The sequence below is a fragment of the Astatotilapia calliptera genome, chromosome 14 (assembly GCF_900246225.1).
Source record: "Astatotilapia calliptera chromosome 14, fAstCal1.2, whole genome shotgun sequence".
In the NCBI taxonomy this organism is placed as follows: Eukaryota; Metazoa; Chordata; class Actinopteri; order Cichliformes; family Cichlidae; genus Astatotilapia; species Astatotilapia calliptera.
The window spans coordinates 27108503-27132635 of record NC_039315.1 but is presented as its reverse complement, the minus strand read 5'-3'; the positions used below and the strand labels follow the sequence as shown (position 1 = coordinate 27132635).

Sequence of the window (24133 nt, the reverse complement as noted above, 5' to 3'; positions counted from 1 at the left end):
GGTTCTTACTTGACCGCGCAAAGTGCTTTATACAACATGCCTCATTGACCCATCCATATGCGCACTTAACAACACATCGGAGAGCAACTTTGGGGTTCAGTACCTTGCTCAAGGACACTTTGGCATGCACTCTGGAGCAGCTGGGGATAGAAAGACCAAACTTCTCAGTAGTCAATCTAATTTGCATTAGACCTTCTTTACCTCCTGAGCTACAGCCACGCCAAATAAGTGCAGTAGCTTGAGTAATAGTAATAAAAAATTAAATAAACAGGGATAATAATTGATCTCTGTGCCAGACAGATATATTGCGTTACACAGACTGAAAGCACGAGGTATAAAACATTTCCTACATCCAGCCTCGTTTGTTTTCATCGTTTTAGTTTTATTTGTTAGCAGGAAAACACTTGCTCATTGAAAATGAAGTTTACAGTTTGAGTCTGAGTGGAAAGCAATTCGTTTTGTAGGCGCCTGGTCAGAAACCAGAATGTTGAAATGATCCAGAAATGAAAAACAGGAACTGAAATGATCACCCAGCGATAGCGCCAGAAGAAAAGCTAAAACAGAGTTTATAGCACCAATGATTAAAGCGATGAGGCAGAATTAGACATCTCATTCTTTCATATCCTCTATGCTAAATTTCCCAATTTCCCACAATGCAATATGACCTCAACGTTACACACTGGCTAATTTCGTCATCATTCGACTGCCTGACGCATCAGCATGTTTTTTTTTCTTTTTTTTAACTCTACCCCTCGCCAGTGCTGATCTACGAAACATAACCTGACTCATAACCGGTTTTGTGCAATCAAGTTCACTATTAAAATATCTTCACGTATTTGGTGGCGCCTTCTGCGATGTGGAAACTGGCCAGTGGACTTCCTCTTTGACTCAGCCTGTGGAGATCACCGATATGCGGACATTTTATGATAAACCATTTAACACCTGCTGAGAAATTTCCGTACACATTTTACTTATGATGCGAAAAACAAATAAACATCAGAGATCGCTGCATTTATTTGGATTCATCCTTTGAGGAATATCTGAACGGTCGTTTATTAATCAGAAGGTCAGCGGTTTCATCCCTGGCTTCCCTTCGTCTGCATGTAGAAGTACCCTTGGGGAAGATACTCATTTGTCGCCTGGAGTAGTAAGAAAGTTCCTTGAGGGCTCAAACTGTGTAGGAAAGATATATTTGTGGCCCATTTACATTTGGACTGACAGAAATTTGCATCCATAGATACGTGCATGAAAAGTTCAAAAGCCTTCTAGCTGTTGTGTGAAAGTTTTCACGATGCTTTTAGGTTATGTCAGCTGGCAGCCAACCAGGAAAAACCCGCAAGTACAAATAAATATAAATCTTCTAGAACCCACATCGCTTCAGAGTTTTTCAGATAGTTTCTGTGAAGGTGAGGTGACGTGAAGCAGCATCTGGCTGACATTAAACACGAGGGGAAAACAAAACCGGGAAAAGTTCTACATCCAAACAGCTGACTCAAACGGAGCCCGAAATGCCGGTCTTCCGCACACACGACCAAACAGGGCAGCGTATCCTGCCGCTATCATTTGCAGGGTGTCTCCAGCAGAGAGCGAGGAGAGCGATGGGGATGGGGTCAGCAGAGGACGGGAGGCCTGTTTCATAATCTCACTTCCCACAGATGTTCGGAGTGCGCTCCTCCTCTTCCAGTATGTGAGCTGCCGGGACTGGAAGTTTACTGCGAGGAATCGGAAGAGGAGGAGGAGGAGGAGTGGGGAAGGGAAAGGAGAGATGAAAGGAGGAATGATCTGGGAGCAGGGATTTCTGTCAGTCTCTTTAGGAAAATTTTAAGATCTTCTCTGTGTCGAGCTGACCTCGGTGAATGAAAGGCTCCATATCTTCTTAGTCTGTCTCTGTGTGATCTTGCAGATACACCACATGTTGATGTTCGAGTTATCTTCTATTGCACAATGTTCTGACAGCATCCTGTGACTGAGCTTGACAGATAACTAGACTATAAATATTCTAGGTTTACAGCGAGTTTTATTTAGCTTTGGAAAGACAACCTGGGTGTGTGCACCTCGATCTACTTCAGATTTCCACAACGCTACCTGGTGTCGCAGACTGCTGAGAAAAAAAATGCCCGAGAGAGCCCATCTAGAAAGTATTTTCCTTCTAGCCACAATCCTGAAACAGATGACGTTTGGATCGGAGAAGAAGAATGTGGGTCTGGCTTGTCAAAACAACGGCAGACAATAGACCGCCACCTCCACACGCGCCATCACTCTGAGTGACATATCAGCAGCAGCGAAAGCAAGCAGGCAGGCAGGCAGGCAAACACAAGTTTACTGTTGAGAAAAATCTAATTTATGAGTTTGGTTCAGTCACAGGAGTGATTCAGTGATCATGAGAAGACGAGGAGGAATTCAGGAGCTGGTTGCTGTTTGCACAGCATCCGCCCCTCCGCGCTCAGGTCGTAGTCCTGTCGATGGTGAACAGCCGGCGCTATGAATCATAAAGGTGAGAAGAGACAGACGTGGATAACAGAAAGTGCGCTTATACTTTGGTGCAGTATGGGTGGGGACTCTTTATTAAAAGGAAAAGCCGTAAAACTTACAGCAAGAAAAGTTCAAAATCTATCCACTCTAAAGTTGTCCAGTGGGCCGGGTAGGAGCCTTTACTGAGCCGATTTAGGACCCAGGGCCTTATGTTTGACACCCCTAGCGTGACCTGGGGAGAGCAGGCACGTGGCGGGACACATGACGGCCACCGGCTAGTTGTTTCTATGTAGGCACAAAGTATAACAACCTGACGCCGCACGCTTTCTTGTTTTTTAAAAGGTTAAAGGTCGGCGCCGGATGTTTGCATCCTGACACGCACCGCTGGATATGATCTAGAAAAGCGTACGCGTGAAAACAGCCTGTGTCTGCTGATAGAGTCCACAAAAGGAAGGCCAGTGAGTTATGATCAGTCATGTGCTTTAAAAAAAAAGAAAAAAAAAAAGTTAGACTTCCTGTTTACAAATAAACCAGAAGGTCTGACGACAGGATCTGGAAATTTATGGGAACTTTATGATTACTGGAATACTTTTCTTTGTTTTGTTTTTTGTTAAACAACCCTGAAGATTCTGTTCATGCACAAAAGGAAGAAAGAAAAAAAAAAGACCCCATGCAGCTGCGAAACCCTGATTTCTTGCACCACCTGAGGCTGATACAGAGAATGGTTGTAGAAAGGCTTTCAGTGATGCAACACATTCAAAAAGCTATTTCTTCTCCAGAAACATTGAGGCTGTGTAGACTGATGCACCTGTGAGTATTTGGAATTAAACAGACTGAATTTGAAGCTTCGCGTGTGGAGGCTGGAACATGAAATGTGGCCAATGGCAACACAAAAAGCCTCAAATTAAGATAATATTGTCACTCCTTTTCAGGAGTTATGAACATATAGCGCTGTATTTATTTACACTTAAGAGTTTGAATACAATCTATACACACTTCTTGTGTTTTGCACCTTTTTCCTTCTTTTAAACACGATCCATATTTCTAAACATTGTATTCAAAGTGTAGGTTAACACTGAAACACCATGTCTACACTTAAGCCACATCTGCTTTACATTTTACTGATGAGGGAAGTGACTTTTGTGGCATTTCCTGTCATGGTCACTGGCTGCTAATTTGTCACAAGCACTAAAATTGTGACACTCGTGTTGTGATCTGCATGTGAGCTAACACAGCCTTCAGGGATCGAAGCTGTAAGTTTTAACATCGACAATTTGCTTTGCTTCTCCTTTTCTTTCCATCACACAAGAATAAAAAAGAAGAAGAAAAAAATCAAGGGATGATTGAGTAAACGCCAGTGCAACTGGTTCCCACATGAGGATGACCCAATTAGCCCACAGTGAGACTTTGTACTTTGTGTTAGGGTTGAATGGGAGTGCCAGCTGCCTAGATCTCCTGGCATTGGCTGAGGCGGCTTGCCGGCATCAATAAATCAGTGGCCTATTAGCCCCTCGCAGTGCAGCCACTCGGACCGGCTGACAAAGTCAAATGACGAGCAATTAAATCACAGGTGAGAGGAAAGTGATTATAAAGCTGAGGCGCAAAGATCCGCCCCGAGAGAGTCCTTAAACTGGGGAACCTACGTCACTGCATCTGCAGGGGGCCGGCATCTTTTGCGCTTCCCCTTTCCGCCCTGAAGCAAAGAGTCATAACGAGCCATCAATCAATTACTCGCCGACGCAACACAGAAGTCCTTTCTGCTTCTTGGTATCTACAGAAACATCTTCTTTTCCACAGTTCTGCTTTCAAACAAAGTGTTATTGATACAGTGTTGAAAGCATGCAAAGTCGGGCCTGGCAAGCACCAATCAGCTCTTCTGTGGAAAGCGCGGCATTGATATGCTGATCGTGGTCTGGCTGCGCCCGCTGAAGGCCCAGCGCACAGCACCCAGAGGGAGAAAGCATCTTCTGCCTGCTAAACGAACCGGCCCTCGCTGAGCGACTCCCTTCCCCAACCCTCCGCCTCCCAAAGAGCATGTGACTAAAAAGCGATGTTGGGCGATTTGATTCCCATGTCAGTCCCGGAGACATGTCATCTTATCGTGGTCACTTTATGACGGTCACAGAGAAAAGACAGCGCTCTCGGATATTTTTGTCTCTGGCGCGTTGTCGCACATTTCATGTCAGCATTAGTGCCGAGAATAACTCAAAGCTAGTGATGCTCAATCATGAGAAAATGACTGTGGAAAACCTCGGCAGGGCCAAATGAGAAGGGGGAGAGTAAATTCGGCAACACTTGTTCTCACTGGATTTAAGCAGGAGGAGGAGGAGGCGGCATCCTTAGCATGGGAGTGGAGTGATTAATTTAAGTTATGGTACTATGATTATCTGACAGCAGTTATTTAGGTGTGGATGGAGGAGAGAGCTCATGACAGGCCGTGGAGTCTGCTTTAGCTTCACCCATGTTCCCAGTGATTCTGACTCTGGCATGATATCAACAAGTGAAGCCTCTGGTCTTAAAACCTTCATTATGGCACAGCTAAGAAGGACTGCGTGTCTGTATTTAACAGCTGCATGCTTTCCCAATCCTTTTGCAATGTTTCCTCCTTCCGATTTAACCTCTCAGCACACCCAACAGGGGACAAGAGCCCAGAATGCTTTCACCAAGTCTGTCACTGTTCCCAAACAACAGAGCAGACACCAAACTGCTGTCATACCTTTTGAGCTACCCGTCTAAATTAAAGACGGATGTCTCGGAGGCCGAGGCTGGAGCTGCTGCCGAGACCGGTCCAGCTATTCTGCTATAAAAAGGGTAAACAGCGATGGGATGGAGGAAGGAATGAAAACAGGAAACGTGCAGGCTGTGAATGCAGGAGCCCTGTTAACGCTGAGGTGAGGCAGAGGAGGCACGGTCATTGTGGCTGACGCTGTAGGGGTGGAGGTGAAGGAGAGAAGGGGGGGGGGGGGGGGGGGGGTTGCAGGCACTCAGTCAGGCTTCCTGTCTTGGCACACCCTCCACTGCCCATTTCCTGCCTGCTGAAAAATGCCCAAATCCACAGCACCCCCGCCTTCAGCTAAAACCTTGCTCAGTCAAGCCAGACAGGGAGCAGCTGAGACCAAACACTTTGCTCTGTCTCCATTTCCTGCCAGATCCCCTCCAGGTGTCTTTGTGTGAATACACTCAGACCTTTAGGAACACGGATATTTAAAAATGGGCAGTCAGCGATCGCTAACAGATGACCTGAAATAACAATCTAAAAAGAACATGCCATCTCTCCCCACTTCACAGACCGTAATATTTAGACACAACTTATCAAGCACACACATCTGTTTGCAAACACCTGCATGCTTACATGTGAAGCGCACACACACTGTGAATAGCATTTTCTGCTCAGCTGATCAATAAAAGTCTGATATTCACTGAATATGTGTTTTGTCTCCAGCTCAGTATATAGAAAAATCCAAAATGATCTTTAATTCATATACTATCAAATGTTTAAAGAACAATATTTGTACTGTGTCTTATCTCTTTCTAAAAACCTTTGGAGTCTGCACATGGTGTCATACCTGGAGAATACAGTACTGTGCAAAAATGTTTAGCCAGGCCTCACCTCTTATTAAATTTGGCTTCAAGTAGCCAGACTTTAATGTCTTTTTTTAAAGATTACAGTAAACCCAAAAGCAAAGTCGCCAGCTGGAAAACGAAACCATTGAGCTCAAAGATGTGAAGGGGAAGTGCAGATTTGGAGACAAGCCTTTCTGTGTTTGTTCTTATGAAACCTCCCTTTTACATATACACACATGACCTAATCCAACTGTTTAATCTAAAAACACAGATTACAGCAGTATGATATAGTGGTGTAAACATTTTTTTTGGACTATACCTCCAATGAGCATGGTTCCGGTGCACTCGGTATCTGACTTCAGGTTTCACACACTAAAAATATCCGCCTATTTCCTCGAAAATAAAACAACAGCCTTCATGGTTCAACGTGCACAAGTAAAAGTATACGTGGTAAAACTGAGAGCTCGCCTTACCGTGGTGCATTTCACACAAACAAGCAGCCTCCTCAGAGGTCACAACACCATGAAATAACAGTTTTTATTTATTCTTTTACAAATCCATTGAAAGAAAAAAAAAAATTGGATAATAACAGGAAAAGCGTTTTTGGCCCAAACATTTTTCCAAGAGCGACTCCACCCGGCTGAAAAGGTCACCGGTCTGAACAGAGCCCTCTGTGTTGCTTGTTTCAGGACCATGTTATGTGTCGCGTCTGACGTGCAAATCTGCTCCCGTGTGAGCCTCCTCGCATCTCTCAAAATTCAGGCTTGCACTGACGCAAAGAGGGCAGAGTGAGAGTTTTTTCTTATGTGCACGCAGGGAGCAAAAATTACAAACCCATGCATGCTACACAGGTGTCACTGCAGGCACTGAGGGAGCATTATCAACCCAGCGAGCTGAATCTGGAATGCAATGTACAATTTTATCATAGAGTGAAGGTGAAACCAGCCACCAGCCTAGTAACAATGGCTGCCAGTCATGTGCAGGCCCCTGAGGCTGTAACTGGGAGCTTGTTTTCCACCTAATGCACCGAGTATCTCCTGTCCCATTAATAACGGGGCAATGGGTGATGCAGATAAGCCCAGCGGGATGTTGCAGTCTCATAAGAGCCCACTAAAAAGCATGCAAACATACAGCTCCGGGATGTTTGGAGCGTGCGACCTAACAGCAATGGGTTCGTCGCTGAGGGTAGAGGTGGAGGGTGGCAGCTGGTTAAAGTCACACGTAGGTCCACCACAATTAAACTCTCAGCCCTTCATCCCCGTGGCAGGCTTTTGAGCCCCTCCTCTCTTTGCAACTCTGCGTGAAAAAGCCTCACGGCCTCGCCTCAACTTCCTGAAGACGTATCAGTAAAAGCCACATCTGTGCACCTCAGCTCACCCCACCTCACAGCACAGCAATAACCGAATCTACACAGGCGTCACAATCATCTGCTTCCGTGGCTTCTTTTTCATTTTATCTAAAACAAACTGTTTCAGCTGATGCAACAATGGGGCAAACGTTCAGCTGCACGTTAGCACAAATTTCTAATCGGCCAATCAAATGCCATTAACTCAGTGCATGAAGGCATGTCGACATGTAGAGAAACTCAAGACGACATTCTGAAGTCCAAACTGAGCATCAAACTGAGAATGAAAGGTCATTTGATTGACTTTAAACGTAGTGTGGTTGTTAGCCAGAGTATTTCCGAAAGTGCTGATCTACTGGGATTTTCCTACACAACCATCTCTAGAGTCTGGGGAAAAAAAGAGGACGAAAATATCCAGAGAGAACAATTCTCTGGGTAAAAATGACTTGTTGATGTCAAATAAGAAAGCCCGGAGTACCTCGAGCTGATAGGAAGGCAACAGTAACTCTAGCAATACTTGTTAGAACCGAGGTATGCAGAAGAGCATCTCTGAATGCACAACATTCAGATGCAGCAGAAGAGCACACCAGGTGACACTGCTGTCAGCTAAAACAGGAAGCCGTGGTCCGGACTCACCGGAAATGGACAATAGAAGGTTGGGAAAATGTGGCTTGATCTGATGAGTCTCTATTGCTGCTGAGAGATTCTGACGATGGCGTAAACAACACAAAAGCATGGATCCATACTGCTTTGCATCAATTATTCCGGCTGCTGCTGGTGGTCTAATGATTTGGGGGATATTTTCAGAGCACCATGTCACCAAGCTCAGATCATCTCAAACTGGTTTCTTGTACATGACAGAGTTCACTGTACTGACATGAACTCGACAACCACCAGGTCTCAATCGAACAGTGCACCCTTGGGATGTGGTGGAACAAGAGATTCATATCATGAATGTACAGCCTACAAAGCCACAACAACTGAAGGAATGTTTCCTGCACCTTGTTTAATCTATATCATGACGAATTAAGGCAGTCCTGAAGGTAAAAAACAAATAAATAAAAGAGTCCGGTGAGTGTATATTTACATAAAGAAACTGTAGGTCTATAAGCATCCATTCTTTGCCGCTTATCCTTTTCAGGGTCGCGGAAGGGCTGGAGGGCTGTGATCATCTCTAAACAACACACCCTGCATACCTTCAGCCACATTCCTCAGTGTTTCATCTCTGCTGTGCATCACCAGATTACCTGTGGTGGAGCGGTGATGCACAGTCTGCAAGACCCACTGGACAGTGGCAGAAACAACATGTAGAAAAGCTTTGATTGGAATACTTTACACTTTCCCACTTTTTCTCGAGGTTCAGCTAAAATAACCTGTTAATTGCAACTGGAAGGTGATGCCCTAGGAGGCTTTCCATCGCTACACCTACCTACACCATGTCTACACGTGACTGACTTCACGTGGGCGGCTGAGGTTTTTTCTTTCCTCACAGCTGAGAGACTGATTTTCCTGTTCCACCTATGGACAGCCTGTCAAGATCCGGTGCATCGTTGCAGAATTTACACTCGCTGTGCTTTTCCTCCACAAACCTTTGAGTCTCCAACCTGGTTGGGGATTACTAGAGAGTAGGCTTTCTCATCAAACCACACACACACACTCTTACACTTCAGTACAAAAGACTAAAAGTGCAACCCCTTCATCCACTGTGAAAGGCTTCTTGTGCACCTGCTTCAGCAGTCCAAGCTGCACCTCTTTTGCCTCATCCCCATCGCTCTGAGTCAAAGGAAGATGAACAGGCAAATGTGGAATAAACTCCACATCGATCGCCAGTTTGGAAACATCACTGCTTGTGAAGAAGTTGTACTTTAAATTCACCCTTAGAGCCCCCAGTCTCTTGATTCTGTGTTATAGAGCTTTAACTACACACTCAGACTGGCCTTGAGGTTTGTCAATAAGATCCTGTAATTGACATTCATGGCGCATTTAAACCATGCTTGCAGAACTTTTTCCTCTAACCTGCAGCATAAACAGAGCTCTGGTCAACACAGGAAACATTTCCAGGTCTCAGAAGAACACTATATTAAAGCCAAATGTGTGAATGGCTTCATTTACTTGCAATAGAAATGTAAAGCCTCCAGAGAGTAGGCTGCATTAACACAATCGTGTGCTTTCTGACTCTTGGTTTCATCATTTCCCCGACTAAATGCAGCTGTTCTTTCACTACAGCAGCTCGCAAAACCCTGGAATAAACCCACGGGAGACCTCCGAGCTTTCACAACAAAACCCAAACTTCCCACGGACGCATTTAGCTGCCATGTAAACAGCAGACAGAGCAAGTCCCTGCTTGCACCGAGCCCAACTTGCATGTATTCACCCTGCTGAGTGTAGTGTGTGCGCTCAGGACTTCTTGGACACCACCCCCACCTCCACAAAAACATGCAAACCCTGTCGCTTTCTCCTTTTTTCTCTTAATATCCGTCCTTAGCTCACATAAAGACAACCCGATCGGCTCTTCGGGACTTACGATTTTGCTCAGATCCATGATCGTCCTTCCAAGACGGCGAGCGGGGGATCCTCGGAGCTGCTGGCTCTCTCCTAACGCGCAGTAACGGGAAAGCGACTGAGCCTACAAATGCATTTGGGAGGAGAAGAAGGGGGGAGGAGGTGGCGAGGGCCGTTAGCTCAACATGTGTCCCGATTTGGTATTAAAATGCTGCTCTATTCTTCCTTTGCTTCCTTCCGCGTCCAGTCTGCTTTTCTCCGCGAGCTCTGCGCGATCTCTTATCGGCGAGGACTTTCAGCATCCGACCCGGCGAGGAGCTCAAGCTGTGTGGGAGGAAAAACCCAGAGGACTACCGCTACCGATAGGCGCTCATTTCACTTTAAAAGGGGCAAAAGAAAAGACAATCACCCCACTCGCATGAATCAGCCCTCGTAGGGGCAAACACTGAGGCAGGAGGCTACCTTTATTTTGCAAATAGCCCGCTCTCCTGTTAGACAATAGTAGCATGGAGCCTGCAGAGTGGGATGGCTCAAACACGGTGGGTTTCAAACTGGGGTCCGGGGAACCGCCGGGGGTCCTAACAGGGAGAGAAACAAAACGGGGTGGGGGGTGGTTGGGGTTTGCAACTTCCACTGCTGCTCCATTCACTAGTAGGAGTAACAGATGATCACCTGATCTAAACTGCAGCAGGAGCCAAAAGACCATCTACCCCTCCCCTATCTCCAAAAAAATAAAGAAATTTAAAAAAATTTAATCATCACCGTGAAAATCAGAAAAAGCAGGAAAGAGAAGAAGATGTGGGAACAACAACAGACACTTAGATCAAATGTAGCCAAAAGAACAAAAAGGCTGTGGTACAAAGAAAACTCAACAACTCAACTATACTGACAGTATACAGTAGGCCCCCTATATTTCCATACTTTATATGCACACACTGCCTTAAACCCTTATCTTGACTGACTACAGTTAAGCCTGGAAAAAAGCAACTTTCAAAAGGTGAAAAGTGGGGGAAAGGAGCTCAGCGTCCACCAGGAGATCACTCCTGGGCAACTGATGCCCCCATCTGGTGCCTCTGAGAGTCTTCAGTTATTCTGTGTTTGTGTCAGCCTGCAGGATTTGAGCTTCACAACAGCTTAAAGTTTCAGGCCCTTTTGACTCAGAAAATTCTGGGAGAGTCGTCTATAACAGACCCTCCATAAAGATACCATTTTAACATGACATAGCAGGTAAAATGCAGGTGTTACTAATCCCGTAAACTAAGCCTCTGTACTGAAATATGAGCTTCATTAATTCGATCAGCAAGTCCTAGATGCTTTTCTTCATACCTTTGTTGTAACGAGTGGTTATGAGAGTTACTGTTGCCGTCCTATCAGCTCAAAGCAGTGTGGTCATTCTCCTCTCACCTCCAACATCAACAAGTCAATTTTTACCCAGAGAACTGACCAGCCCAGCCCGTCTGGCACCAACAACTATGCCACATTCAAAGTCACTTAAATCACCGGGATGATGCTCAGTTTGCATTTCAGCAGGTCGTCTCGACCACGTCTGCATGCCTAAATGCATTGTGTTGCTGCCACGTGATTGGCTCATTATACAGTTTCATTAACGTGCTGTTGCACAGGTGCGCCTAATAAAGTGGCCAGTGAGCGTATATAAACAGCATATTGACTAACTTCAATTCACATTTTAGGGACCAAGTGTGGACTCAGCCGTACACACAGAAGTGTCATCCTGATGCCAATAACTAGACTGTATAAAGTCGCCAGTGTGTGCGAATCTGTGCAAATCTGCGCAAAACATCCAGGCAGAGTGACAAAGACTCATCCTCAATGAAAAAGAGACAGTACAACCGCCAACGTCAACAAGGCAGTCTGGGATTACACAACAGAAGACTCGGAGACAGCCAGTGAGCCCACAGGATCCATTTTTAAAATCCAGGCCAGGCTTTCAATCACAGCTGACCAACCAGGGCCAGGCCAGCCACAATAATCAATATGTTACTCATTAGACTATCGGGTGTGCGCATTAAACCTCCAGGCTGCCCAGCAGTCAGTCTAAAAACAATGCAGGCTATTTTCCACCGAGTCTCCTCACTTCCTGGTACGGCGTGGGCCCATCGCCGAGCATTTCTCACATACAGCAGTCCCACTCTGTCTCTGTCTTCATTTTGACTCAGCAACACTCATCTCTGTTTTTGTCTAACCAGCTTTAAAAGGACACATCTCCGAGTTTCAGTCATTGTTTTAATTTAGCCGTATGAAGCATGTAAAAGTGCTCAAGGTGTTTCAGCAGTTAAATCAGATGTGGGCTAGGATTGCTGAGTAAGTGCAGTTCAATACGGGCTGGCTGGGTTGTGCTGTCAGCATACATCATGTGCCATCTTTTTTCCTGTTCCAGTAAACCTCTCACAGTCCACTTGAACCGTGATGTCATACTGCACCTTCCTGACTAAAGGTTAAGGACCAAGAAGAGCAATGGCTCACCTAACCTGCTGATTATTTGTGTTAAACTTCCTACTCAGCAGCCATATGACATATTAGAAAACGTGTGTCATATCTCTTTAAGCAGGTGTGGCTTGGAAAAGGTCGTTGTACCATGTCAAAACACAGTCAGGGGTTAAAGTCCTCCAAATGTCTCTTGTTTGAACTCAAGTGTTATGACACGACACTTTTCCTGGAATATCTTTGTTTCTCGCAGTGGAAAAAAAAAAGACATTAAAACACAGGAGTTTGTGGTGTGTTATCATGTGAATACGCTAACATAAGGTGTTATTGACACAGCAGGATGATTTTTAAAAACAGACTGGAGCCACTTCTTCATCATGTCTATATGTTGTACATCAGTAACCTGGGATACTGAAGCAGATGTTAGCAAATCGAATCAGAGGGGTTTACCACGGAGCGAGATTATTGGGTTAGCGAGCTACGTTGAGCTTAAACACAGAGTTTTCAGTTTCGCCGTGGCAACACATGCTTGAAGAAGTGAGGAGCAGGTGGAGGAAATGATTCCTTCATTTACAGCTCGGTTTTAAGAGCTGGAACGCATTTTATACGTGCAACTTGTTAAGCTCAGCAAACTGTGCACCACATCGTCACCGGAGCGTGCATGCATTCAGCCGGTGATACAGAAAGTGCATAAATGTTCTTATACTGCCAGGTCTCTGCTATACACCTGTTCAATCAATACACTTTATTTGACTCTGATCTGCTGAGAAATCAAAGAGATTTCCACGGCTCCTTTATTTTGCTTCGGGGCAGTAACCTTTCATGTTTCAAAGCACAGAGCTTCGATGAGCAGCCACCACACTAGAAATAAACATCAGCACCGAGAGCGCACTTAGCAATAAAATAAATACATTAACTCGAGTTTAAATGCTTATTTTTACCGCTCTGAGTGTTAAATCCTGAGATTATTACCCCCCTCGTATTATTTGAAACTGTGTGACATTTGACTGCTATAGTTATAGTATAGTTGATGTTCTTTAAAGATTTTATCTCCATCATCATCTGATAACGTCTCTGACTGGAGCAGGCAGCGCTCACAGGGACTCTTTCGTGTAGAGGAAGAGTCATATGATGCGTGAAATGCCCCTTGTTAAGTGAGCGCTCACCGAGAATGACGCAGAAAGTCGGGCTTAACAGAGAAAGTTGATAAACACTGTCATCTTCCACCCGGGGTTTTAGGTTGGGTCAAGCCAGCTAATGCCGAGAAAGCCCAGCTTTGATGAGCTTACTTCAAACTAGCAGGGAATTTTCAGCCCCAGACATTTATGTGTAGAGGAGACCTTTGTTATTGTGTCAGCAGTAAAAAAAAAAAAAAAGCTTTCATTTTCATGCTGACATTTGGTATTCGTGTTGGCATGGTGACCATCAGGGCAGGACCTCTGGACTTATTATTATTATCCTGAAATGATAATATTGTATTATTTGAAATGAAGAAAACCTGACAATGACATAGTTTGTCACATGGAGTAAATGGAGTTGTACTCTTATAGTGCTTTTCTGCTCTGTTTGAGCACTCAAAGCGCTTTCTTACTACAAGCCTCATTCACCCACTCATACAACCATTCTTTTTCTTTTAAGCTAACTCTGATGAATGCATCAGGTTCAGTATCTTGGCCAAGGATCCTTCGACGTGCAGACTAAGACTAGAAGAGCCAGGGATCGAACCTCCTGATTGGCAGACCTCCTTGCTCTACCTCCCACGCTGCAGCCGACGAATCAAATACAGGCGGCTGAAGCAGCCCAATTCCCCTAGCGCGCTCTTCCACCGGTGACGTAGCTTCCAGTCTGACTTTTGACCTCTGCTGCGACTGAAACAAACAAGCACCCCGTCTCCACCTTGCACCTTTCACTGTACCGTGCTCGTAAAACTCAGCAGGGAACTCCAAAACAACCTGTAATTCAGAGTCATTGTTATTGCCACCAGAAACTCCGCAGTGCACTTTGTTCCACTAACTAACCCGTCACTCACGTCCCGCTCCATTATTCCACGCAGCCAGCGCAATGAGGCCACAAACCACCACCCGCCGTTTCTGCTCCCTCAGCGCCTTTAATGGTCTCGCTTTCGTGCTCGTCTGCGTGTATCCCGCATGCATGCGGATATCCCTCGACAACTTCCTGCGCATTCTGAATCGCAGGATGTCAAAGAAGATGACGAGGACTCGAGACAATGAGCGGCGGAGGGGAGCAGAAGGAGGCAAAGACAAAAGATGAGGGAGAAAGAGAGGCAGGAAGACGGCGTGATTAAAAAAAACCCGCCTGTCTACAAAGACCCCTGCTGATTCCTGCTTGTGCCCAAAGGCCGCGATCTTGCTCCTTGCCTGAATTCCAAAGCTGCCGTGACACCAAACGGAATTAAAAGATCGCGCAGGCCTGGGGGACAGGCCTTCTGCACTAAGAGCAGGTTATTTACTTCCTACGAATCAGCCCAAGGATTAATCAGACTCTAGTTAAACATCCAGCTTCTACTACTCCTCCAAAACACCAGGAACAGGACTGCAAACTCAACCAAAACAACCTTAATGCTGGCAGTTCAGTTTGATAGAAAATAAAGAGAACATTAACAGTCAAACAGTCAAAGCACTTTTATATCCAGATACAGGAGTGCCCTCAGTATGGACAATTAAAGGGGAAGGATGAGGCAGACAGACAGTCTGATTTTAAGGCCTTCATTATGTAACATGCGTACAATGTGGTGTCACTCTGTGGCTCACTCTGCATATCCCAACCGAGGAGCTGGTGCCCCAGAAATGTTCCTCAAGCACTAATTATGGTTCCTATTGGTCCATAGATTACTACCTACGCCAGCTTTCAAATGAAAAACCTCTCCTGTCCTCTGGGAGCTCAGGGACCGGGAGCTGGCATCTTGGACATTTCGGAGCCTGAAGATAAAAGATGATAAAAACTCCCGCTGGTGTTCATTGTGTTATTTACTCCTTTGTTTTCACTAAAGCTTTGAGGCTACGATTCAACCCAAACCAAAACACAGAATGACGTTTCAGACGAACTCCCCCAGAGATTTAATCCGCCTAAACTCTAAATGAAAGACTCGGTCGCTGTTATGAGACTAAACATGTCATTAAAAGTGCTGAGTGCTATCAGGTTGCCCTGGTTCGTGCTTTTTATAACCCCGAGTGGACATGACAGAGGGGATTTTGCACACAACAGAAAGGATCGGGCAGGAAGTTCTCAGGATGAGCGTGGTTAGAAAACCACAGAAGACATTTTTTAATTTACGCTTAATTTACGCCTTGAACTTGTCTCAACTAACAGCAGATGATTCTGGAGTCATTTTTAAGTTGTTGTTGTTTAACTCAGTGGGTCTAAGCCAGGGTGGGCAGAGTAGGCAGGGTACTTCTCCAGTACAAAGGGGTTATATGGTTGGATAAACTCAACTAATCGAGGGAATAAAAAAAACCCAAAAGTTATCATTTAATTAAAGAGCTGAGTGGACAAAAGGTTGAAAGTCAGTTAAAAGTAATGTGTAAGATGTATAAAATGGACAGTTTTTGTCTTGTATACTGTATTTCCATGTATGTTTGCAGGTGTTTTAGTAAATCCCTGCACCTATTTCAAATTTTCCTGGCAAAACATAAACAAACGAGAGGTACACCGAGAGCTCTACACACTGCTCTATATTACGGATGTTGAAATCGGTCTTCAAGGGAAAAAAATAGCATGTCAGCTGAACTAAGTGCATGAAAGGCTAAAACAGTATGTCGTGAGGGTAAATCAGATAAAGAAGCGTTGGGAATAATCTGGGAATGCCTGGATTCATTCATCTGCAAAAAAGCATTGAGGCTATGATTAGGGGTTATTATACCGAGTCATTTTTGACACTAAATAGTCCAAACAAACTTGAACATATCACTGATAACCAGCAAAACAAGACATTTAACAGAAATAATAAGATTCTGTTCCAAACAGTAGAAACAAATAACATAAAAAAAGTTTTACATCTAAGGTGAGCTTGTTAATGTGAACGGACGGATGAAAAAAAAGGGGAAAAAAGGAAAAAGCTGGTGAAAGAAACAAATATCTAAAAGCAGGCAGGCTGTTGGGATTTCTATAGAGGTGAAAGCCAGCCACCCAGCAGATTTAGGCAGCTTTAGAGCACAACAGATCAGATGAGATTATCTCTCGTTGATCCCTGTAAAGCAGACAGCACATTCATTGATTCCTGCACCTCCTGCCGCAGCTCTGGATCCTCAGTCAGAACCCCCCCCCCAACAAAAACCCCCAAAACAAAACAAAAACAACAACCACGAGGAACAAAAAGCAAACATAAGCATTTCCTCTCATACGGGTGACAAATCCCAATGACTATTATCTTAAAAATTACACCTTTACGAGGCGGAAACTGACTCCATTAGTACGAAAACAGTAGTATGATCTGCCGACAACACATCAAACTTGGGCTTGTTAAAGCTTGCCTGAATATTTTCACCCTCCTTTAATGGGAGATACACTAGAGCAAGACAAAAACACCTTTCTGCTCAGACACATTTACTTCCCCCTCCAGTTTCCTCGGAAGCTGGAGCAACTATGTGCCTGCATTACGTTGCCATGCTGGCACCTTCCGCAGGGTGTGATCTCAGGAGCCTGACAGTGACCCAGTGACCAGGATTGGCTCGAGATGCACAAAGCTACGCATGCGTCTTTCCCCAACTTTAATCCATACTGCTGCTGCGACGGGCTGGCGGAGAGGGGGCCAGACTGGATGAGACCATCTAGAGGCAGCGAGGCCAAATACCTACTGTGCACATTTAGGCTGTGTGGACTGCACTGTCCGATTTTAGCAGCAGGAGTGGATTGGGAAAAGCATGTTGCAGCACTACCACGCTGCCTTGATTCATCTGACCTACTTTCCCCCACCGCTTTCCCTCCTCTGCGCCTGGTCCGGGGCAAGGGGAGGGGAGACCACCAAGCAGGAAGCAGCAGGCTCCACAGCACATACATACATACATACATACACACACACACATACATACATATATATATATATATATATGAGTAAAGATACACAACATTCATTATTCATCAGCAGCCATGAAAACTAAACACAAGGAAGGAAGACAGGCAGTTACCTTGGTTTTACAATTTCACCCATTTTCATCGTCATTTTTTATTAGTCCTTTATTTATCCAGGTAAAAAAATCTCATTGAGATTAAAAATCTCATTTCCAAGAGAGACCTGGCATCATCCCTGGTCCTGCCTTAAATGCAGGGCTTCGGAGGCACTTTACATACATGATACAGCTCCACTGAGCCCCCCTCCTGTGTGCTTTTTTATGCAATAGTTATCTGAATTCAAAAGGCCACTGACCCACATCTCCACAGCTCTTTTGTTGTACAGTGGGCTCGTTTTGTGTCTGCTGATCTCAGACAGACGTGTGGGAAGGTGACAACAATGTGGATCCAAAAAAAAAAAAAAAAAAAAGCAAAGCAAACACGGGATAGGCCTGATCGACTCAGCTGTCACACGGTGACTCGTTTAAAATGAAGGAAAATTTTGGCTCCCGTGTCATTTCTTTCTCTCGCGTCAGACGGAGAGAAATAGTGACACAGTGCTGTGCATAGTTTAAGTTGACATGACTTTTTAAAAACCTCCCACCAGCGCCATAAAGAGGCTCTCAGCCCGGGACCTCCATCCCACACTCTCGGCAGAATAACGTTATTATATGACTGTGACCTCCTGTGCTCCGTACCTGCACTCTTTCAAAGTTTTCCCTCTCCAGCTCCAGGCTGTTGGCTCCTCCGGTCCGTCGGATCACTTTGGGGATAGCGTTGGGGACTTGCTGCATGGAGTTTTTTACTCGATCCATTGTCGTCTGAGGCAGATGAAGAACAAACAGCAGCGGGGGGGAACAGAAAGAGAGGCTTTTAGCTTATAACCGTTCTCTAGGCTACAGTGAAGTAGACTCCGAACTGCGCTAACTATGGCGGGCAGCCGTCCATGCTGCGCTGCTGGACTCGTCGCCCCCGTTCACAGAAGCATTTGGCCTCTGCGTCCACCACCAACACCACCCCAGTCAATGACAGGAGCAGCCTGAGCGGCACCAACGTAAAGCTCGCGCACGAGCTCACCGCGAAGGGCTCACTTCCGCTTTCACTTTTTCAAACTAAAGTTCCCAAATTCCGACAGTTAGCGAGGACGTAAATCTCACATGTGGAGAGCGGAGATAGACTCAGCTGTTACTTATATTTTAACTTACAGCTTATATTGTGAATATACACTCACTGGCCACTTTATTAGGTACACCTTGCTTTATTTCTTGTTTGCAAAGATTCAGCAAGGTGCATGAAACATCCCTTAGAGATTTTCCTCCATTCTAACATGACAGCATCACGCAGCAGATCAGTGATGAGAATGTCCTTGTGCACCACATCCCAAAGGTGTTCTATTAGATTGAGATGTGGTGACTGTGGAGGCAATTTGAATACAGCGAATTCATTCAAGAAACCAGTTTGAGATGATTTAAGCTTTGTGAAGTTGTGCTCAGTTGGGACTAAGGGGTCAGAAATGTGCCAAGATAATATCCCCCACATCATTACACCACCAGCAGTCTGATCAGTTAATACAAGGCCGGATGGATCCATGCTTTCATGTTGTTTATGCTGAACTCTGATCCAACAACTCATCACACGAGGCAACATTTCTCTCTGGTGAGTCTGAGTCACAGTTTCCTCTTTTTTTGTGACACCCAGTGTGGTCTTCTTCTGTACCTGAATGTTGTGCATTCAGACACGCTCTTCTGCATGGTACCTTGGTTGTAAACAAGTGTTGTTACTTTTGCCTTCCTATTAGCTGGAAACAGTGTTGCAATCCTCCTCTGAGCTTTCTTTTTCATACCATTCTCTGTGAACTCTAGAGATGGTTGTGTAAGAAAATCCCAATAGCTCAACATCTCGTTAAATTCTCAGACCAACAACAACATCATATTCAAAGTCACTTAAATCAGCATTCTTCTTCCCTCTGATGGTCAGTTTGAACATCAGCAGACCATCTTGATCAAGTCTACATGCGTAAGTGCGCTGAGATGCTGCCATGCGATTGGCTGATTAAGTAAATGTTAACAAGCAGCTGAACAGGTGTACCCAATGAAATGGCCAAAGATCAAAATATTTTAGTTTTACTTTTAAAAGCAGATATTTCTTCAACCAGTTACTTGTCATGTTTTTGCTTTAAAAAAAATTAAATATGAACCAAAGTTAAATATTATATTTTGCATTTTAAGCCAGGAGTACGTGCCCCCTCTGGATGGCAACAATTCTGAGTAAACTGATGGACGTCCATGTGTGGAATTGTGTGTAAATAAAAGCACATAATTCACCTGACTCATAGTGTTTGTCATCAACGGTGATGTGCAAACCTCACAATCTCTGAAAAATGAAAAGCCTTTAATCACAAAGTCGTGGCAGGAAGTTGCTGCCATTGTAGGTACCATGACAACTTTCAGCTGCATGCTGGGCTGTTATTTGGATATTTTCTCTAGTAACGGCCTTGGGACTCCTCCCTGTGTTGTCAGCCACTGGCTGAAGCTCTAGCAGTCCCCGCCCACGCCATCAGTTAATATGTTGACATTTTTCTTTTTCTGTGGCCTTCCCCACATTCAGCTGTCTTATCGTGTCCTGTCAAACAGATATAGAAACACTAAAAGAAAATATTCAATGTGATGATTCTGGAAACATACGCCACAGAAATGTTTAGTCTGAGACTAAGATACAGATTTTTCATCGCTGAGATTATTTTTTCTAGGCAGCATCCAGTTTATTGTAACTCTCTCAGTCACTGATCTGATGTTAACTGAAAAAAGGGCTTTAATCTATTTATGTTCATTCTTACTAAAAAGATGATAGTGTTAACAAACTTGCATAAATAAATAAAATATTCACATTACTTGACAATATTGTCACAATGTTTCTAGTTTCATTCTTGGCAGAGTGAAAACAAGTTGCTTAAAGAGAAGCTGGCCCTGCTTCTGCTCCTTTACTATCTGCAGATGACAAGCAAAGCAAACAAAGGATAATTTCCTGTCAGTGATTCCTTCCTATCTCAGCAATAAATCAACACACTGACAACCTTTGCTCTGTGTCCCCTGAGGGCCGGGAGGAGCAGGTCTGCTAATGCCTGACTCAAAGCTGCCCTCTGTTGATTACATGTGGGAACAAGTACATACAAAAATCAATACAAAAGCAAAGAAAAGAGCTTTATGCACAATAAACGTAATTATTTACTGCAGTGGATCCAAGATGTTCTGAGAGGATTTTATTTGCTTTGTTTTTAATTTGTATTGTTAACACAGTTTGTACAAATCTAATGAGCTTAAAGGTCAATATGTGAACTTTAAACTCTCTTAGACAAGCTTTCTTATAATTTCTCTAAGTGGTTTTCCGGAATAGTTCTCCAGGCTTCTTGAAGGACATTCAAAGCTCTTATTTGGATGTTGGCTGACTTTTGTTCCATCCTCTCTAACAATGATCCCACACTCCTTCAGTAACGTTGAGATCCGGGCTCTGGGGAGGCCAATCCATGACTCATAGCATTCCGCGGTGTGATTTTCTATACAGGCATGCTTTTTCTTTGTTGGCTGTGTGTTTGGGCTCATTGTCATGCTGAAATAGGTAGCCTTTGCCAATCAGATGTTTTCCAGGTGCTACATATGGTGGATCAAAATCAGACAATGGTTTTGATACTTCTCCCTGTTTCCCCTCATAGCAACCACCCTTCCACTGAGACCATGTCTGATGAGGCTCCAGCGAACATTAGATCCTAGGTGGTGGCTTCCACTTCTCCAGTTTCCTCCATTTTTTTTAAGTGCACAGTTTGGACCTAATAGCTGATTCCCAACGAGCTTGAAAGATCTTCGGAAAGCTTGGAGAGCTATTCCTAAAGACCACTGGTAAAAACTGACAAGAAAGTCTGGCTGCTTGGAAGCAAAATATAAAGAAATAAGACTTTTGCACAGCAGTGTAGTTTTGAGTAGAGCTGCTAACAACTCGCTTTAAATGTGACAGGGGCTCTGCACAGGGGGACAACCCCACAACATATTGGGTTTATTTTTCATTTTTTTAGGAGAATGCCTTTTTTAATGTGAAAACAAAATCCCCACGTCTCATTTTACAGCCTTCAAAGCTGTCATTAAGTACAGCATTTGAATAAACTGTACATTAAATAGAAACCCCCACTATAGTCAGAAGGGATGGATAATGGACAAAAAAGACGAATAAAATCAAACGTGCCCAGCCTGTCTTTACAGTACATTATATATATATATATATAGTGTGAACATAAGGTGTCAGAATGAAGCTGACAAAAAAGGGAGAAAAAAAATGTGACGAATGAATCTCGCGAGATTACCAGTGTAACGGAGGACTGGGGCTTGGTCTTGAAGTTTTCAGATGCATCTGTAGATGAATCATAACAGCATCAAGATGTCGGGACGATCGGGCCGCGCTGAGACGCGAAGTCGGGCTAAAGACGACATCAAAAAGGTGCTAGCGGCCATCGAGAAAGTGCGCAAATGGTACGTAAGCGATCCGCGGGGGGACAATATGGAGGGAAAGGTATTAGTAGACCGAAGCCCGATATCTGCTGCGTCGCACAACAAACTTCAGTCGGAAAAGTTAGATGATTGACGGAGACGCCGACCAACCCGTGCTCCAGTTTGACAGAGGGGGCGGGGCTAGCTGAGTTTTTCCGCCGAGAGCTGTCAATATGGCTTCAGCCTGACATGCGGAGCGCGGCTAATTCCGGCTCGCTGTCCCCTTAGTCTAATTACAGTGTAATTCATAAACACCCGCGGACGTTTCCCCGGGGGTTTTAACCCTCTCCTGCACTGTGAGCGATGCCTGTTAGTGGGCACATTGTGATATTTGTGCAGCTGTCCATTGTGTGCTGTTGCAGAGAGATAACGTGAGCGTGTATGCTGCATGTCATGTTAGAGACTGAGGCTGTAGACCAGGTGAAAGCGGAAGGTGTTTCCTGAGCTCCTGTCTCAATGTAATCAAACTAATCACATCCCCAGGGAGAAGAAATGGGTGACAGTTGGTGACACGTCTTTACGTATATTCAAGTGGGTGCCAGTGACGGAAACAAAGCAGGTGTGGGCCTTTTGTCATGTGTAGCTTATTTTTTTAATAACCTTATTTTGCTCACATTTCTTGAAACTGACAAATTGCACTTCCATTGTCAGATATATCGCACCAAATCCACCGGTGGAGAAGTTAGAGGCTTGAAAGATGTGGTCCTGGAAAACACCAACTCTCTACTGGATTTTACTGGTATGTTTGAAGGCTTTTAAAAATAATTTTTAAAAGGTTTGCTGACTTGTTTTGTACTTAATGCTGTCTAAATTAAAACAACAATCTAAAAGAAATTAGTAACAGTACTGCTCTAAAGGTGGTCATACCAAATATTCAGTTGCAGTTTCATGTATGTTTGCACGTCACAGTAATTCACTGGACCTATTGCTCATTTCATGAAGAAATGAGAGGTTGCTCGAGACTAATGCACAGTAATATATATTTCAAAAATGCTGTAAAAGCTGTAACCTCATGTTCCGTGCCTTTCCCTTCCTCTCTGCGCCAGATGAAAACAGCAACCAGAGCTTCCTGTCGGACGTTTACCAGCCTAAAATGGATAACAGCAGCAGCACCTCCAGCTCGCAGCAGGTCAGCCCTCCTCATGCCTCCAGCCTGCGAGCTGAAGACTCCCAGCCTCCAATGCTCGGCCAGGAGAGCGTGGATGGTATGTGGATAACATGCACTGCATCACATTTGTTGTGACGGTGCGAAAGCTTCGATAATCAGTATATAATCTCGCTGCCTCCTTGATGATGCAGAGCCAGTTCACTCAGGACAGGAGGGCACAGATGAGCCACCCACTCTCATCAAGGAGGACCTTCTATCATCAGGAACTGTCAGACGGAGCACCCCAGACACCCAGGTTCACTGCGTTAAAAATGAGCTCAAAGAAGACCAAAAATCATTCCTAAAATTATTGCAGTCTAATTAAATGTGTTTCTTTTCATTGAACAGGAGGAACTGGATGAATCAGGAGCACCTCCCTTAAAGAAGATTTGCACAGGAGAGAACGCTGTTCTGAGATAGCTTATTTATGATCGTTTTGTCAAAATACACACAAAACACGTCCTCAGTTGTTGTGAGATTAGCAAAGCTTTGACAATTATTCTGGATCTCTTCATATATTTACGCAAATATTGCTTATTTTAAATTCAGCTTTTAAGAAAATGTGTATTAACTGCAAAATCTTCTATTTTCCCCCTACTTTAATTAATATTTGAAGTCATGCTGTGTTTCGTTTTTCATCTTGAAAAGGACGGGGGGAGCATTTTGAACTGTATTTCGCAGGCTTTGTGTATTTTCATGCAGTTGCCGTAACTGTCTGATTTTCCTGGTAGCCGCAGCTGAAATTATGCATGTTTCCATATGCTGTTGCTTTATTCTGAAGGTTTATTGGCGATTTTGAAAAGGTGTTATTTGTGAAGCTTTATGCAAATTGCTGTTTTTAGATGTGCCATTGTGTATTAAATACAGTGCCCTCCTTTAAAAAAAGAAGAAGCTTCTTTTGGCTTATCACATGCAAGAATATGATTTTTATTATATATATATATATATATATATATATATATATATATATATATATATATATATATATATATATATATTATTTGCCCATGTTTATAACTGAACACATTTGTTTATAACTGAACACATTTTGTAAAT

General features: G+C 44.2%; 2 protein-coding genes across 4 annotated transcripts in view; one reads left to right on the top strand and one right to left on the bottom strand.

Annotated features, from left to right (window-relative positions):
• Positions 1–18465, bottom strand: part of hip1 (huntingtin interacting protein 1) — a 51302-nt gene extending 32837 nt beyond the window's left edge. For 2 of the 3 annotated variants that reach the window (XM_026191274.1, XM_026191275.1), the window contains exon 1: positions 18094–18465. In XM_026191274.1, coding sequence (XP_026047059.1) covers positions 18094–18210 — 117 coding nt within the window. In that variant the 5' untranslated portion in view covers positions 18211–18465. Of the gene's footprint in view, positions 1–9905; positions 10398–18093 lie in introns of those variants that run through there. The other variant, XM_026191276.1, reaches the window with a different exon arrangement.
• A 3268-nt stretch (positions 18466–21733) lies between these two features.
• On the top strand, positions 21734–24000 carry bcl7bb (BAF chromatin remodeling complex subunit BCL7B b). The gene is made up of 6 exons (XM_026192280.1): positions 21734–21912; positions 22414–22489; positions 22582–22669; positions 22977–23135; positions 23230–23333; positions 23426–24000. Exons 1-6 carry the CDS (start codon positions 21800–21802, stop codon positions 23495–23497), a joined length of 612 nt encoding a protein of 203 aa, XP_026048065.1. The 5' UTR covers positions 21734–21799; the 3' UTR covers positions 23498–24000.
• Positions 24001–24133: the final 133 nt, after the last annotated feature.